Source organism: Anolis sagrei, chromosome 2 (assembly GCF_037176765.1).
Source record: "Anolis sagrei isolate rAnoSag1 chromosome 2, rAnoSag1.mat, whole genome shotgun sequence".
Taxonomy (NCBI): Eukaryota; Metazoa; Chordata; class Lepidosauria; order Squamata; family Dactyloidae; genus Anolis; species Anolis sagrei.
The window spans coordinates 143,732,270-143,745,690 of record NC_090022.1 but is presented as its reverse complement, the minus strand read 5'-3'; the positions used below and the strand labels follow the sequence as shown (position 1 = coordinate 143,745,690).

General features: G+C 41.3%; 1 protein-coding gene across 1 annotated transcript in view; it reads right to left on the bottom strand.

Moving 5' to 3' along the window:
- The window catches only part of ANKFN1 (ankyrin repeat and fibronectin type III domain containing 1), a 124,787-nt gene that overhangs the window by 69,388 nt on the left and 41,978 nt on the right, over nucleotides 1-13,421 (bottom strand). The window contains exon 7 of the mRNA XM_060763984.2: nucleotides 1,709-1,806. Coding sequence (XP_060619967.2) covers nucleotides 1,709-1,806 — 98 coding nt within the window. The remainder of the gene's footprint in view (nucleotides 1-1,708; nucleotides 1,807-13,421) is intronic.

Below are 13,421 nucleotides of genomic sequence, written 5' to 3'. Positions count from 1 at the left end.
GAATTTTTAAAAGGGGAGAGAAGACGACAAGAAAGAAAACATCAGGTTATGAGCATGTTCTATGTGAATGCTCCAAAGTCAAATGGCAATGACATGAACTTAATGAGCCCAAGTATCTTTCTTTCAACTTGCTTATATTAGAGTTCCATCATCTTCTCACAATGTCTGTCAATTGCTTTGAAACCAACATCACCAATGCCATCGAACCAAGTTTGGATGATGTCATTGTCTTATGAACATTTGTGAAGATCCCAGATGCACTGCCCTAACACTGTGAAGATCATAGAATCATGGAACTGGAAGAGACCACAAGGGCCATTCATTCCAACCTCAGGTTGTGACAGTCACCAAAGGTCATAGCCAGGAGAATAAAATATGGGCAAGGATTGTGAAGAAAAATGAAAGAAGGGAGAGAGGGAAGGAGGAAGATGACAGGAAAAGACTGACCCTCTCCTTCTTGTCAATAATGTGGGCACTCCAGTCTAACATCAGCCAGGCACTTGGATTGGGGCTTATGGCCAGCACAGTGCAATGGCATTGGAAGCAGTTTGGCAGAAATCAATTTTACTGTACGGATGACTGCACTGACATATTTGGAACAGGATTTAGGTTCTGAGGCTGACCTCAAGCCATGGGCTGATTTAGGACTTTATCGCATTGTATTTTACCTTGTTTCTAAGACTCTTTCAACACATCCTGAATGGATCCTATCACATGATGTTTGTGCCATTCCATCAGTAATACATTGAATCTTAAAACATTGCAGAAATAGAGTGCTGTAATTGCACACAGGATTCTGATTGTGTTTTTTTTTTGTTTAATATGGTTCTGAGTCACTGTTTTTACATGTAATTGTAAAATCAGGATGCATTCAATCAGTTAAAATCTTGTGAAAATAGTAGTTTGAGATTTCCAGGCTATATCACTGCGCAATATGAGGGAAAAAAAATTAAAGTGGTGTAGGAAGGCATTTGAATTGTTTGGGAGGAGCCAGCCTTCCATGGTGTGATATTCTTGTGTTTAGTATTTGGGGTCAATTTGCCCCATAACCCTCAGGGTTGCTCTCCGATGTTTCCTCCTGGGAAAGATTTAACATCGAATAACTTTGAATGTGCTTTTAATTGTTATGGATTAATGTTTTGAAATGGCTTGTGTTTAATGAGGTTTAATTTTTGTATATTTCTAATTGGCATTTTCTCTCTCCCCCCACTTTGTATGCCTCCAGAGTGCTGGTGCACATCTTGGAAGGGAAGTGTGAAAAGAAACGCATTCTCCAATGGCTGTCAAGCCATGGATACTGCAGATTCTGGAAGTGGTTCAAGGCCAGCTTCTGTGGTTTTGAAACCCTCTTCCTGGCCTTTACCCTCGGGGTCAGTCTAGAGGATTGCTACTCTGGATCAGCTGCATGTATATGTGGACCCCAAAAGTCAATAATTGGAACTATGCTGAGAAAGAATAGTTCATGAGCCATAGTGTCGCAGCTTTCACTCCATGATTTGTCTGATCTCTTGCACTAACATCCTGTGCTGCCTGCCTATTACTTTGTGGTTTTAAATGCTGAATACCAGACATAATGTGTTTAATGACTGGCAGTTCTTGCTGCAGGAAGAGCACTTCACTCTTCTCCTCCAGAAACTGAAGTTCAAAGGCAGATGTTCTGTAAGTGTTTGGGGAGCAGGCAATCGAAATTAATGACTTTGCCATTTACCATTGTGAGGCCAGTGATAATGCACCTCAAAGACTGAAGATTATCCATGATGATTTCCCCAGCCAGAGGAGAAAAGTCTTCTAAACAGCTCCATTCCACTAGAAAACAAAATAAACAGTGGGAAGGTAATTCAGGTATAAGCATCTAATAAAGAAACATTTGCATTTCACAGAGTCATTTGCCCCGACCATGTTCCTCTCATTTCTACATATCAATAAAAGAAGTGTTCAAGAAGGCTTTGGCATACAGGTTAGGCCAAGTAAACATTTGCTCTTATTTAACCAATTTACTCTAGCAAACAGAAAGGTATAAAAGAAAGGGAACTTGGCAAGCAAAGACAGCTAAAAGAGCAATTCCCAGCTACAAACCAGCAAAGAGCATCCATACTTAGGAGGTGACTTTGAATGGGATTCACAGTTCCCAGCAACCCAATAAAACAGGTTCACTTGACTACTTTAATGTTAATGGATTTCCACACCACCAGCCTCATCAAATGTGCTACCAGAATCACCATGGATCCAGGAGAATCAGGCAGTGAAATTGGGGGGGGGGGGGATCCATCAAGCCATGCCCCCCATTGACCTGCTTCCCTCCTACCTCATCTACCACCTGCCCCCCCTTGATCCCAATGCAACAGGGGGAGACTCTCGTGTTACTGCTGTGGTGCCATATGCCAGTTCCTCTGCAGTTTGGTGACGGAGCCCCACTGGAAGTAGTTTGTCATCATGGGATGAGAGCCGGTAGGCTCCATTGCAAATTGCAGAGGAACTGTGTATGCTGCTGAAAACTGTCCATTTGATGCGGTTGTTGAGCTCCACCTCCATGCACACAAATCTACAATGAACTAAGATTAAGGTAATAATTATTTTGAAAACATGACCAGTTAAAATCAATAGTTTTGTATTGTTGAATATTTAATAAAAACACCCTTACTCTTTCTTTCCTTTCCTTCCTTCCCAGGGCCCCACTATACTTTTCTGTAAGCACTCCTACCTTTTGATATAATTTTGGCAATGGAAAAATACAATTCACTATTTTTCTTGGGTTCCATGTCACTCTTTGCCATGCAATTCATTCTTGCTAAAAACAAAACACTTGTTCTACAGATCTGTGATCTTTAGTTTAAAACCTGTACGTTTCTCAAGCTCAGACCTGATTCAGCTTCATTATTTGCAACTCCTAGAAATGTATTACCATTAGATATTTTATGAGAAGGATTTGGAAAGCTGTAATGCCAAAAAGGTCCTTTAAGATCTTCTTTGGGACACTTGGGATACCATATAGGCAACAGCACACTCTCTGAATAGGGATACCTTCTTCAATGGTTATGCCCATGAACCCTTGGGTGACTCCTTAAACCCTATGATTTTAACATGAGGCCACATGCCTTGATGAAGGCAATGGGTGAACATGAATAGTAAGACAGTCTGGCTGTTAAGGGACACCATCAAAAAGCCCCTTCTTTAACTTGCTTCTCATCTATCCAACAGTTCTTATCTGCAGAAAATAATGGACTAGACAGTGTTAATCTGTCTCAGGGGACCCCCAGACAGAGGATTGTTGCTAATCACTATTCTGCAGCTATTACATCTTTTTAAATTTCCAGACTTTCATTACCAAGAAAAAAAGGTTGACGAAAAATGAGAAAACATGGGCATTCTGTTAATTGCAGATAGATTTATCAAAATGTCTGATAAACTTCCAAAAGCATGGCAGCACAACTACACATCCGAAGTTTCATTTGGAAGCATCCTAAGAAGAAGTATCCAGCTCCCAGCGACTGTGGTCATTGTTACCTTCAGAACAGGGGCGGCTCAACCCATTATGCAAAATAAGCATTTGCAGTATAGTTGATTTTGCCCAAGGGTGCTCTTGAGGCACTCTTGGGGGAAAATAGACCTTGACATATGCGAGTTGTACTTACTGGGATATATAGTTCACCTACAATCAAAGAGCACTCTGAACTCCACCAATGATGGAATTGAACCAAATACGGCACACAGAACTCCCACGACTAACAGAAAATATATATCAGTGATTGTTTTGGGGGAGGGGGGAATACTAGTTTCTTACTGTTGAAAATTACCTAGAGCCGCCTCTGCTTCGGAAAAACCTCATCTGCACTGGGTGGTTACTCTGGAGCTAGTCCAGAGCAGAAATGCTAGAGACTGACACTGGAAGTGGCCACACACACCATCCTGAACCCATGGCAGTGGTGTGTCAAAGTCCAGTAGGTCCAACTGGGTTGAGACTACATTGGCTCCACTGAAAAGACACCTTACTTTCCATGTTGCTGTTGCCACTGCAAGTTGAACACAGAGCGCCATGAGAGCTCTTGGCCATCAGAAGAGATATCCGCATGACCAGGAAGGAAGGGGTGCCCATGATGGTCAGGAGCTCATTTGGCTTTGGGCCCAAGGGCAACTGTGGCCCATGTAGACAGTGGACCAATCCAAATTGGAGCCAGTCTTGCTGTCCACACAGCACTGAAATCACAAGGTTGCTCTGGAGTTTCAGCCAAATTCTATAGCCACCCCGACCCTCCTATTGGTCCTCGTCATTTACTTAGGCTATGCCCTAATCCCTGTACATTTTATCTCCAGTCCCAGTACCTTGATCTCCGTACTTTCCATTGACACCTTTCAGAATTTTTGCACTCATTGAGCCTGATCTCAGCCATGACTTTTATCTCAGCCGTATTGTTTTTATGATGTTGTTTATGACTGTGTTTTGTTTTATCATTTTATTTGACTGGTTTTAATGTGTTTTATTTTATTTGTGATTTTCGGGCTTGTTCCCTTTGTAAGTCATCCGGAGTCCCTGTGGGGCTAAACTGTGTCAATCTGGTTTGCTTAATTTACTCTGCCATACCCACTAGAAGTGGCAGAATGTTGTGGGGATATCTAGGATCCAACACACAGTGTAGATGAGCCACTGGTATGGCTTATTTATTTTCGTCATGCCCAGTGGTGGTGAGATATCCAATTACGTTAGGATTCTACCCTGAGGCTAGCCAAGAATGACATATATATTCAAACTATGTTTTCCATGGGTCTTTTGGGATGGATCCAACTTCTGAAAGCACGCCCTGCCTTTGAAACATAATTTGAGAAGCAGCACTTCCAAGTCAAAGAAATTTTAACGTTTGTCCATTAAATTTGCATTCCCTGAGGATTTAACAACAGAAGCAACACAGACTTTATTGAGAGTCACAGTACTATCTCCAGCCACCACAATGAAAATTTAGAGGCTGTTAATGCAACATCTTGTAGAGGTTCTCTTGTCTGAGTGTAGCCGCCTTTCATTATAGCATGCCTGTAAGTGTCATTATACTTGATGGCCTGTCACATTTTCCATTGTAAACCACAATTTTCTGGGCTTTATAACTTCTGCTGCATTAAATCACTTAGAACTAAAGCTGGGTATACAAGCTGCTAAAACAGACAAGTTCCATTACAGTGCCAACATAAATGGGAGAAGACCATCCTTGCTTATTTAATGTCAAACATAAGGAATGTGTAATCTTGTCAGAAGTAAGAATGGACTACAATTTGGGGCCATCATTTGTCCTTGTGCATAAATGAAAGCACAAAGAAACTCTAATGGTGGGGTTTATTTGCTGAAAAGGGAAAAGGTCTTGCAAAACCTGTCAGCTAAGTGGGACCATCAAAGCTCAGTACCAGGTATACTCTAGTGTGTTTTAGTTAGCTGTCTGTGTCCAAGATGTTGAAAGAGAAATGGCTCTATAAATCTTTATTCATTTCTATAGAAATCATAAGTGTAAAGCTATCAGAAGAAATGTACAGATAGAAGAACTCTAGAATGCTCTCAGATCCCCAAAGGTCATCATGAGCAAGTGTCCACCAACTAATCTAGTGGCTTCCTTAAACGTTAATAACATATGTGAGACTGTAGAATTAATGCAGTTTGATACCACATGAATTGCCACGGATTCATGAGAGATGTAGTTTTAAAAGGTTTTAGAAGACTTGTCCATGGTTCTGTTTTAGCCATTTTACTTTGGCCAAACTGGCTTCTTCAGCTCTACCGGGTGGCCGTAACGGCAAGGGTCCAGCCATCATGTTTCCCTGTCCATAACAGGACCCTGTGGCAGCTGATCACAGCTTCTCCTCACCTATTTGGCATCATAGGTGCATCCTGGCTTTAGTGTATTTTTTTGGCTTGGTTTCTGGCTTGGCCTCTCTCATGGATCTTTTTGATTTTCCTTGATTTTCTTGAATTTTTTTTATTTAGTGGGACTGACTGGGTGTTGGAAACATGTAGGATGGGTGGGTGGGGGGCTCACGCTGCATTAATTCTACAGTGTAGATGTACCCAGGGTTCATTTCTCTCAAAGAGATTGGCTAGTGCCTATACATTTTTATCTGTGCAGTTCATTCTAAGAGAGGTGGTCTTTTTCATGAAAAGTCAGAGCCTACCCTCATTGTTGACGTTTGGGTCAGTAGAGAAGGTTCATTTTTATTCCCAAGGTAAACAGTCTCTTTTAGTTACTAGATGATATTTTATTTTACTGTCTTGCAGTACAGGGGAGGGCAATCCAGGGGTGTCAGAGGCCCATTTTCCAAAAACATCTGGATCCAAAGATACACTTGTGTACCAACCACTAGGTGTGAAATCGGAAGTGATGGTTGCCTTTCACCCTGACCTGCTCTACATAACATCAGGAAAAAGGCAGCTGCAGATGAGACATTTAAATGATCCTAATAAAGATTATTACCCAACTCTTCATTCTCCAGTAGTTTGGCAGGAAGAAAGTCACAACTCTGTAGCCCAGACTAGGCAGAAAGACAAAAGTGTTGTTTGCTCCCTTTATCTACAAACAAGATAAAGGAAGAGGGACCCACTCTCTTTGTGGCCTCCCTACCAGGGATGGGACCAAAAGCTGGAACCAGGTAACAGAGATCACAGGGTTTCTCATTCAGCCAGAAACCTCACTAAGGCCCCATCTACACTGCCATATAATCCAGTTTCCGAATCCTGATTATCTGATTTTAACTGGATTATATGGCAGTGTAGACTCATATAATCCAGTTCAAAGCAGATAATCTGTATTCAGAAACTGGGTTATATGGCAGTGTAGGTCCAGCCAGAGTCATCTTGGATCTATTGTTATCCTTCAGTCTATCCTAATATGTGGAGTTTTGTGAAAATAAAAGGAGAGCAAGAGAGCCAAATGTACGGTCTCAACCAGCTCTGATTACAAATAATAAATTTTAAGAATAAGTTTAGTCCCTTCAGTCAGAATTCACTGCCTGGTGCAAAGGAGAGAATGTCTGCCACCACTCCAGCAAAAAGAACCTGGTTGCATCTGTGTCAAATGTAATAATGCCAATATTATGCCTTGCCAGGATGTCTCAAAGAAGAGTCACTCAAATAGTAAAAGATGAGGCTCTTGGAATTTGAGAGAATTAAGACCTGACACTCATATGCAAGACCCAGTTTCCAAAAAGAAAAAGAAAACGCTGTGCCCCAAGTAGCCCTTAGACAGGTAACTTTTTAAAAACAACAACAACAAAATAGTAGGCATGCTGACTGGTGGCTTCAAAGTGCTATAATCTTTAAAAAATGATAAAAAATGATCTTTCCCACAATCTGGCTCAAAGTATTCCCCTGAAAGAAGGTATTAGTTCCTCAGTGTGGGCTCTACTAGCCTAGCACTGCTAGGTGAATTAAGGATGGGGCAAAGCTGAGCTGTCTCCCATCCATGCAAAAGGCTAGCTTTGTCCAGAGCACGGGATGTTTTTGCTGTCACAGCTCTCCATCTGACACTTCACTTTATGGCTCAGCAGGAGTGGGGATTGGGGGCTAACTACATACTTTAAATTAAGATTTCTGTATTCTGGCACAAGTTCTGGAGCTAGGGAGCAGCATGGGCCGCTGAAGTCGCCAAGGTAAGCAGTGACTTTTAAATAAACAGCCATGTCAATGGTTATATAAAACTCATGGCTCTGCCTGGTATCCTTAATTTAGCAAGCCTTATTTTGGTCAGGCTTTTAAAAATATAGATATTTATGCACATATCCAGGTATTGGAAGCTGTTTCTCCTTCTCAACCTCAGCCCCTCGAAGCACTCTTGTTTCTCTATCAGCCGTTATCTGCAGGCTCAAAATGAGTGTTTCCAAATCAAATGTTATTCTCCGCTCCAACTCAAACTGCTCTGCAGCCTCCAGGTCTTGTGTTGATTGCTACACACAAAGAGATATACCTATCTCCCACCCTTTCTGCTGTGATTGTTCTCATTACTCCTTTCTGTCACAACAATCCCTTTATCCTACTGCGGAGGTCTTCACATTTATATTGGCTCCCTGTCACGCTCTGTCTTGGCATGATGCTTCTGTTTTTAAATTTTCCTTCATCTGTGCCCTTGACAGTGGGCTGGAGCGCAGAACAGGAGTTCTGACGCAGGCATCTGCGCAAGCAAGGTGGGTGGCTTTTAGCTTTGACAGATCGACTTCAGATCTACCCACTGGAAACTGCAGATGCTGGTAGGAAAGAATTGCAAGCCTAGGCATTTCTTCCGAGAGCCAGAAGAGACAGCAGGGCGCAGTGGTTTGAGCATTGGTCTATAACTCTGGAGACCAGGAATGCCACTGGGCAAGACACTCTCAGTCTCAGAGAGAGGCAAACGCAAACCACTCTCAAAATTCTCGCTAAGAAAGTCCTTTAGGGTCCCCATAAGTCAGAAACAATCTGAAGGCACCCAACCAGACCACGAACACACACACACATGTGTTCTTTCTGACCTCGGCTCGCAAGATGATTTAAGGTAGTGGTGAGTTATATTGCTGCAGAACTGGTATGAAAAATGTGGTGTTCTTGTTAGGTGCTTTCAAGTCAACTCCAACTTATCATGACCTTGTTGAAATGCCCTGATGAACACACTACAAAGCTAAGTCAAGGGCAGAAATAAGATTCCTATATTTGCACAAAGATTTCTACTTGGGGTGGGGGCTGTGTTGCTGCTAAGATCTCTGGCAAACTCACACCAACTTTAATTTGTCACACGATATGTCAGCAGTGATATCATTCCACACATTGCCAGACCACAGAATGATTACAAGAGTGTGGGAAGAATTTCACTTTTACGCTAAGCACAGGGTTGTTTCAGATAGGGTTATTTATTGCAAAGCATTATTTGCAATTCAAAGTCACATTTTTTTGGTTTCTTGTCCAAATACTGATATATTTTCCTCTTGGCTTGGCTTTTACACCTCAACTAGTGTGGTTCACAAGAGCAGGACATTTTGGCAGATGACTGACTGATATTTTGTTCATGATATAAATTGTGATGTTAAATGTGGATACCTCCAATTCCTTTGCTCCTACCCAATTTTACTTCCTCTTCCATCTTGGAATCCCCACCCTTTCCTTACTTTTCTCTGATACCCACTTGCTTTTCTCAGTAATAAGAGAGGTAGATCAGTAGGAATGGGTCTACATGGGCAAGAAAAAGTGAGCTTGCCTTATATTCTTGCTATCTGTCCCCACAATGTACATGGGATATGTCCAGTAAGTATTGCAGGATTGCTTTAGTCCAACTTTTTCCCACTTTAGGCAAAGTCAGAGAATACTTGAGTTTCTTGGAAACTTTGCCATACCCCAGGGCTTCTTGGCAGTCTGGATAGCGGGATCAATTCTGATTCAGACTGATCTGTTATCCAAATAAATATCATGCATGTCCTAGGATCGCATCAGATTGATGTTGGACAACAGGGTGATTCATCAGCCTCTGTGGTGAATCCACAGGGCAGCAGGAAATGCTGGTGCCCCACACCCTGCCTCACCTGCCTTCCCCCCATCTCATCCCACAGGGGAAAGTGTCACTGCCCAGCTTCCCCCCGTTCTTGTCTATATAACATGGGAAGCTCCCCATGTTGCTGACACTGCCTCTTGCAATGCTTGTACCTCTCTTCGGGCATGGAGCCCCACCAGGAGTAGATCGACATCATGTGATGAGATCCTGTGGGCTCCATGCCTGAAGAGAGGTACAAGTGTCACAGAATGGGCAATTTTGTCAATCTGATGAAGTCCCCAGTGTTGCTGCCACCACTTTGAGCTTGCCCAGAGCCCCTTGTGAGTGCCTGGCTGTGGCAGTCATGTTTGTGATTTGAGAGTGGAACACTTGTATGATCAACAAGAGGGAAGGAGTTTATTTCCCTTCCTTCTATTTGGTTCTATGTGTACTCCTTCTGCATAGGAAAGATGGGCAATGGCCAGGTGCTTGCATGGAGCTAGGGGTGATGATTGTGACACAGAAGGTAAAGTAATGGGCCAGTGGGGTCTCCAGTGGGGTCTTGGTGTGGCATTCTACTTGGTGATCTGGCTGCCTCCCGAGTCAGTTTAGGGTATAAATGCTTTGACCGAACCTGTCTTTATCAGCCAGTATAGATTTCCCCTGGGTTGTACTGTTATCTAGCGTAGTCATTGTCCTAACTGTTGTTTCACCGTACCACCACTGCAGCCTTTTCCCTTCCAACTATGTTTGCATCCCCCCACCACTTCCCTTATGTTGTTGTTGTTTAACCTGTAATAAGACTGCTAGATGACCAAACAACCTATCACTAGTGATCCTTTTCAATTTGCTACAAAGAAAATTGAAAAGGACCCCTGCAATGGAGAAGAAATTCCAAGATAAGAAGTCAGGGAAGGATCATGGTGAAGCAGTGGCATCGTGAACTAAATTATTAGTCTGCTCTCTAGAAAGATAGCACGTCTTCGTGATCTAATGATTTCCCTTTTACAAAGGTTTTTGTAAAAAAAATAGGAAAGAGAATCCCAAAATGTGAGTAACAGTAGAAACAAACTGAGAGATGGGTAAGGAATTGGATACATCCACTTTTAACATCACAGCCCACATCATGAGAAGATACCATTGAATGCACCAAAATGTATTAACTTTATGAACTGCACTAGACATTAGTTGAGGTTTTTTTTAAGTTCAGTTTTTAAAAGAAACAAAAAGAATTCGAAACAAAGCCTAAAAGTATGCCAAATGAGCAGAATGTCAGTCAATGACAGAAAGAAAAGCTGTAACTATCATCCTGAAGCCACTTGATAAAGCAACACAAATCCCTTTAGTAATCAACAATAAATAAGCAAGTGTAGGCATTGATTTACATATTACCAAACTGCTGCTCCAATGCAATAAAATATTGCCTAGATATAAAGAGACATGCTAAATATGACAAGAACAACTGGTCTAATATATTACAAGCCTGGCTTACAAATACAGCTTATAGGGAAGCAGGGAAAAGCATTGGGAAGCATTTCTCCCAGCAAGATCCATCTTTGGGGATGGCAGCCATCCCACATTTTTCCCCACCTTCTTCATGCTTCTTCCTGCTTTCTGAAAATGGAACCTCATCTGTTTGCACATACTGGCAAGAAATATTCCCATGGGCAGCCACTGGAAGTGGCTGTGCATCATAGGATGTGTCATAGTTTAATACAGTATGACCCCCCTTAACCATAGACTCAATATCCATGGTTTCATTTGTCCACATTCAAAAATATATTACCTCCAGTAGTCTTTGTGGGAAATTCCAGGTTCTCCAATGCAGTCCTATAGCATTCTTCTGGCCCAAGCATACCACAGAATAGTACTGGAGGATCTAGAGCAGCCCGCAAATGGAAGTGTTTGTGGGATTCTCTAGGTCCTCAAGTGCTCCTATGATATGCTTCTAACCCAATTATAATCAAAATGTAGGGCTCCCTATTACCTATGGTTTCAGATATCCACAGGAAATCTTGAAATGTATACCATACAAATATGGGGCCATACTGTTCTGCATTGCTGGAATGTTGTCACATCATCATTATAAGCCAAACTCTAACTCCCTCCTGCCTGCTCCTCCTCTGTCATTCACATCCTTACCCTAACCACTACCATCATCATACCATCATCCTCTTATCACCACAACTAGTGATTAAGATTATTTCAAATTGAGATGAGGAAGATGATGATGGAACACAATAAACTCTTTCTTTATTGTTAACCTTAAAGTATGAATAGCAACAGATGTATGGGTGCAATGGGACAACAAAACACCCCTCCATCTGGAATCCTGAAATCCAAAATACTCCAAAGTCCAAAATTGTCCACATGGGTGGCCAAGATAGTGACATCTTTGATGAGTCATTTAACACAGATTTTGTTACATGACAAAATCATTTAAAATATTGTGTATAAAATTACCATCATGTTATGTGTATGAACTATATATGAAATATATATGAATTTTGTGTTCAGATTTGAGTCTCATCTCCAAGATATCTCATTAGGGACAGTTCAAGCAAGTATTCCAAAATCCAATAATAATAATAATAATAATAATAATAATAATAATAATAATAATCTGAAATGCAGAACACTTCTGGTCACAAGCATTTTCCATAAGGGAACTCAACCGCTACTAAGAAATAGGACCAAGGTCTCACTCAGCATGTTCTGTAGACCTCTCAGATTTGTAGTATCCCCCAGAAAAATCCACTTCCAAAAACAAAACAAAAAATAAAAAACCAATCTCAGATGATTTTGTGTAGCTAGCCACAGAACATTTACTGTCACTTAGAAAAGAAATACGTAAACAGCAAAAATGAGGATCACAGCAGAATATCCTGTTTTGAGAGAATGCCTGGTTTAAATCTTCAACAAGATGAATCATCCACTTAGGAAGCAAAGATACAGCTGCCTTTTGTTGCAGATTTCACATGATATAATAACAGCAATAATAAGTCATCTCCATAACTTTGGAATATTACAACAGTCTGCATCACTACAAATATTTTATTATTATCTAAAATATTATTTAAAGTTTATTATTTAGGATTGTTTCTAGTAGAAGCCTATCACAGGGATAGGTTTCTACTAGATTTTTTTCATTAGTCTTTAAAAAAGTATGTTGTCCTTGCTCAACATTCCTCAGATGTTTCACCTGAGAAGGAACCATCATTTCCATTAATTTCATGGTGGTAGGGTAGGGTTAATCCTGTAACAACAACCTATAGATGTGCAGAAGACTATGTTTTGCCATCAGAAGCCTTTTGTTCTCCTTTTCCCCCAGAGCAATTCATTCAGACTGAAGCTCACTTTCATTGACACCTAAGTCGCAATTCAAATCCTATCAATCCTATCGATCTAACTTTTGGTTCTGGCCCAGTTTACTTGTCCGAACGTATCTCCCGCTACGATCCACCTAGGGCCCTAGGGATCATATGGGAAGACCCTGCTCACTGTTCCCCCATGTTGTTATTATACTGTTGTTAAATTGTACATTTATGTTTTTCTGATGTGGTCGCCATGAGGTGCCGATTTGTTAGCCGTCCTGAGTCCCTCTTCAGAGGTTGAGATAGGACGGGATATAAAAGCCCAAAATAAATAAATAATAAATCATCTTTCGCTTGAGACTCCATCAATTCACATTCTAATGACAATTCTAAGACATCTAATCAATTTCCCTCACATTATGCCTCTTGAGAAATTTGCATTCCTATGGATTCAGGTGAAGCCACCTTCTTTCGTTTAACCCTGCCATCTACGATCTGGTCATACACAAATTGTTTCTGAGCAATTTGCATTATTGTGAATTCAGGTGAAGCCCCCTTCTTACGTTTTAATTGTGCCATCTGTGATCTGTTTATACAGAAATTGGTTGTATGAACAGTCCCCAGAGACCAGCTCAGACACCATTTT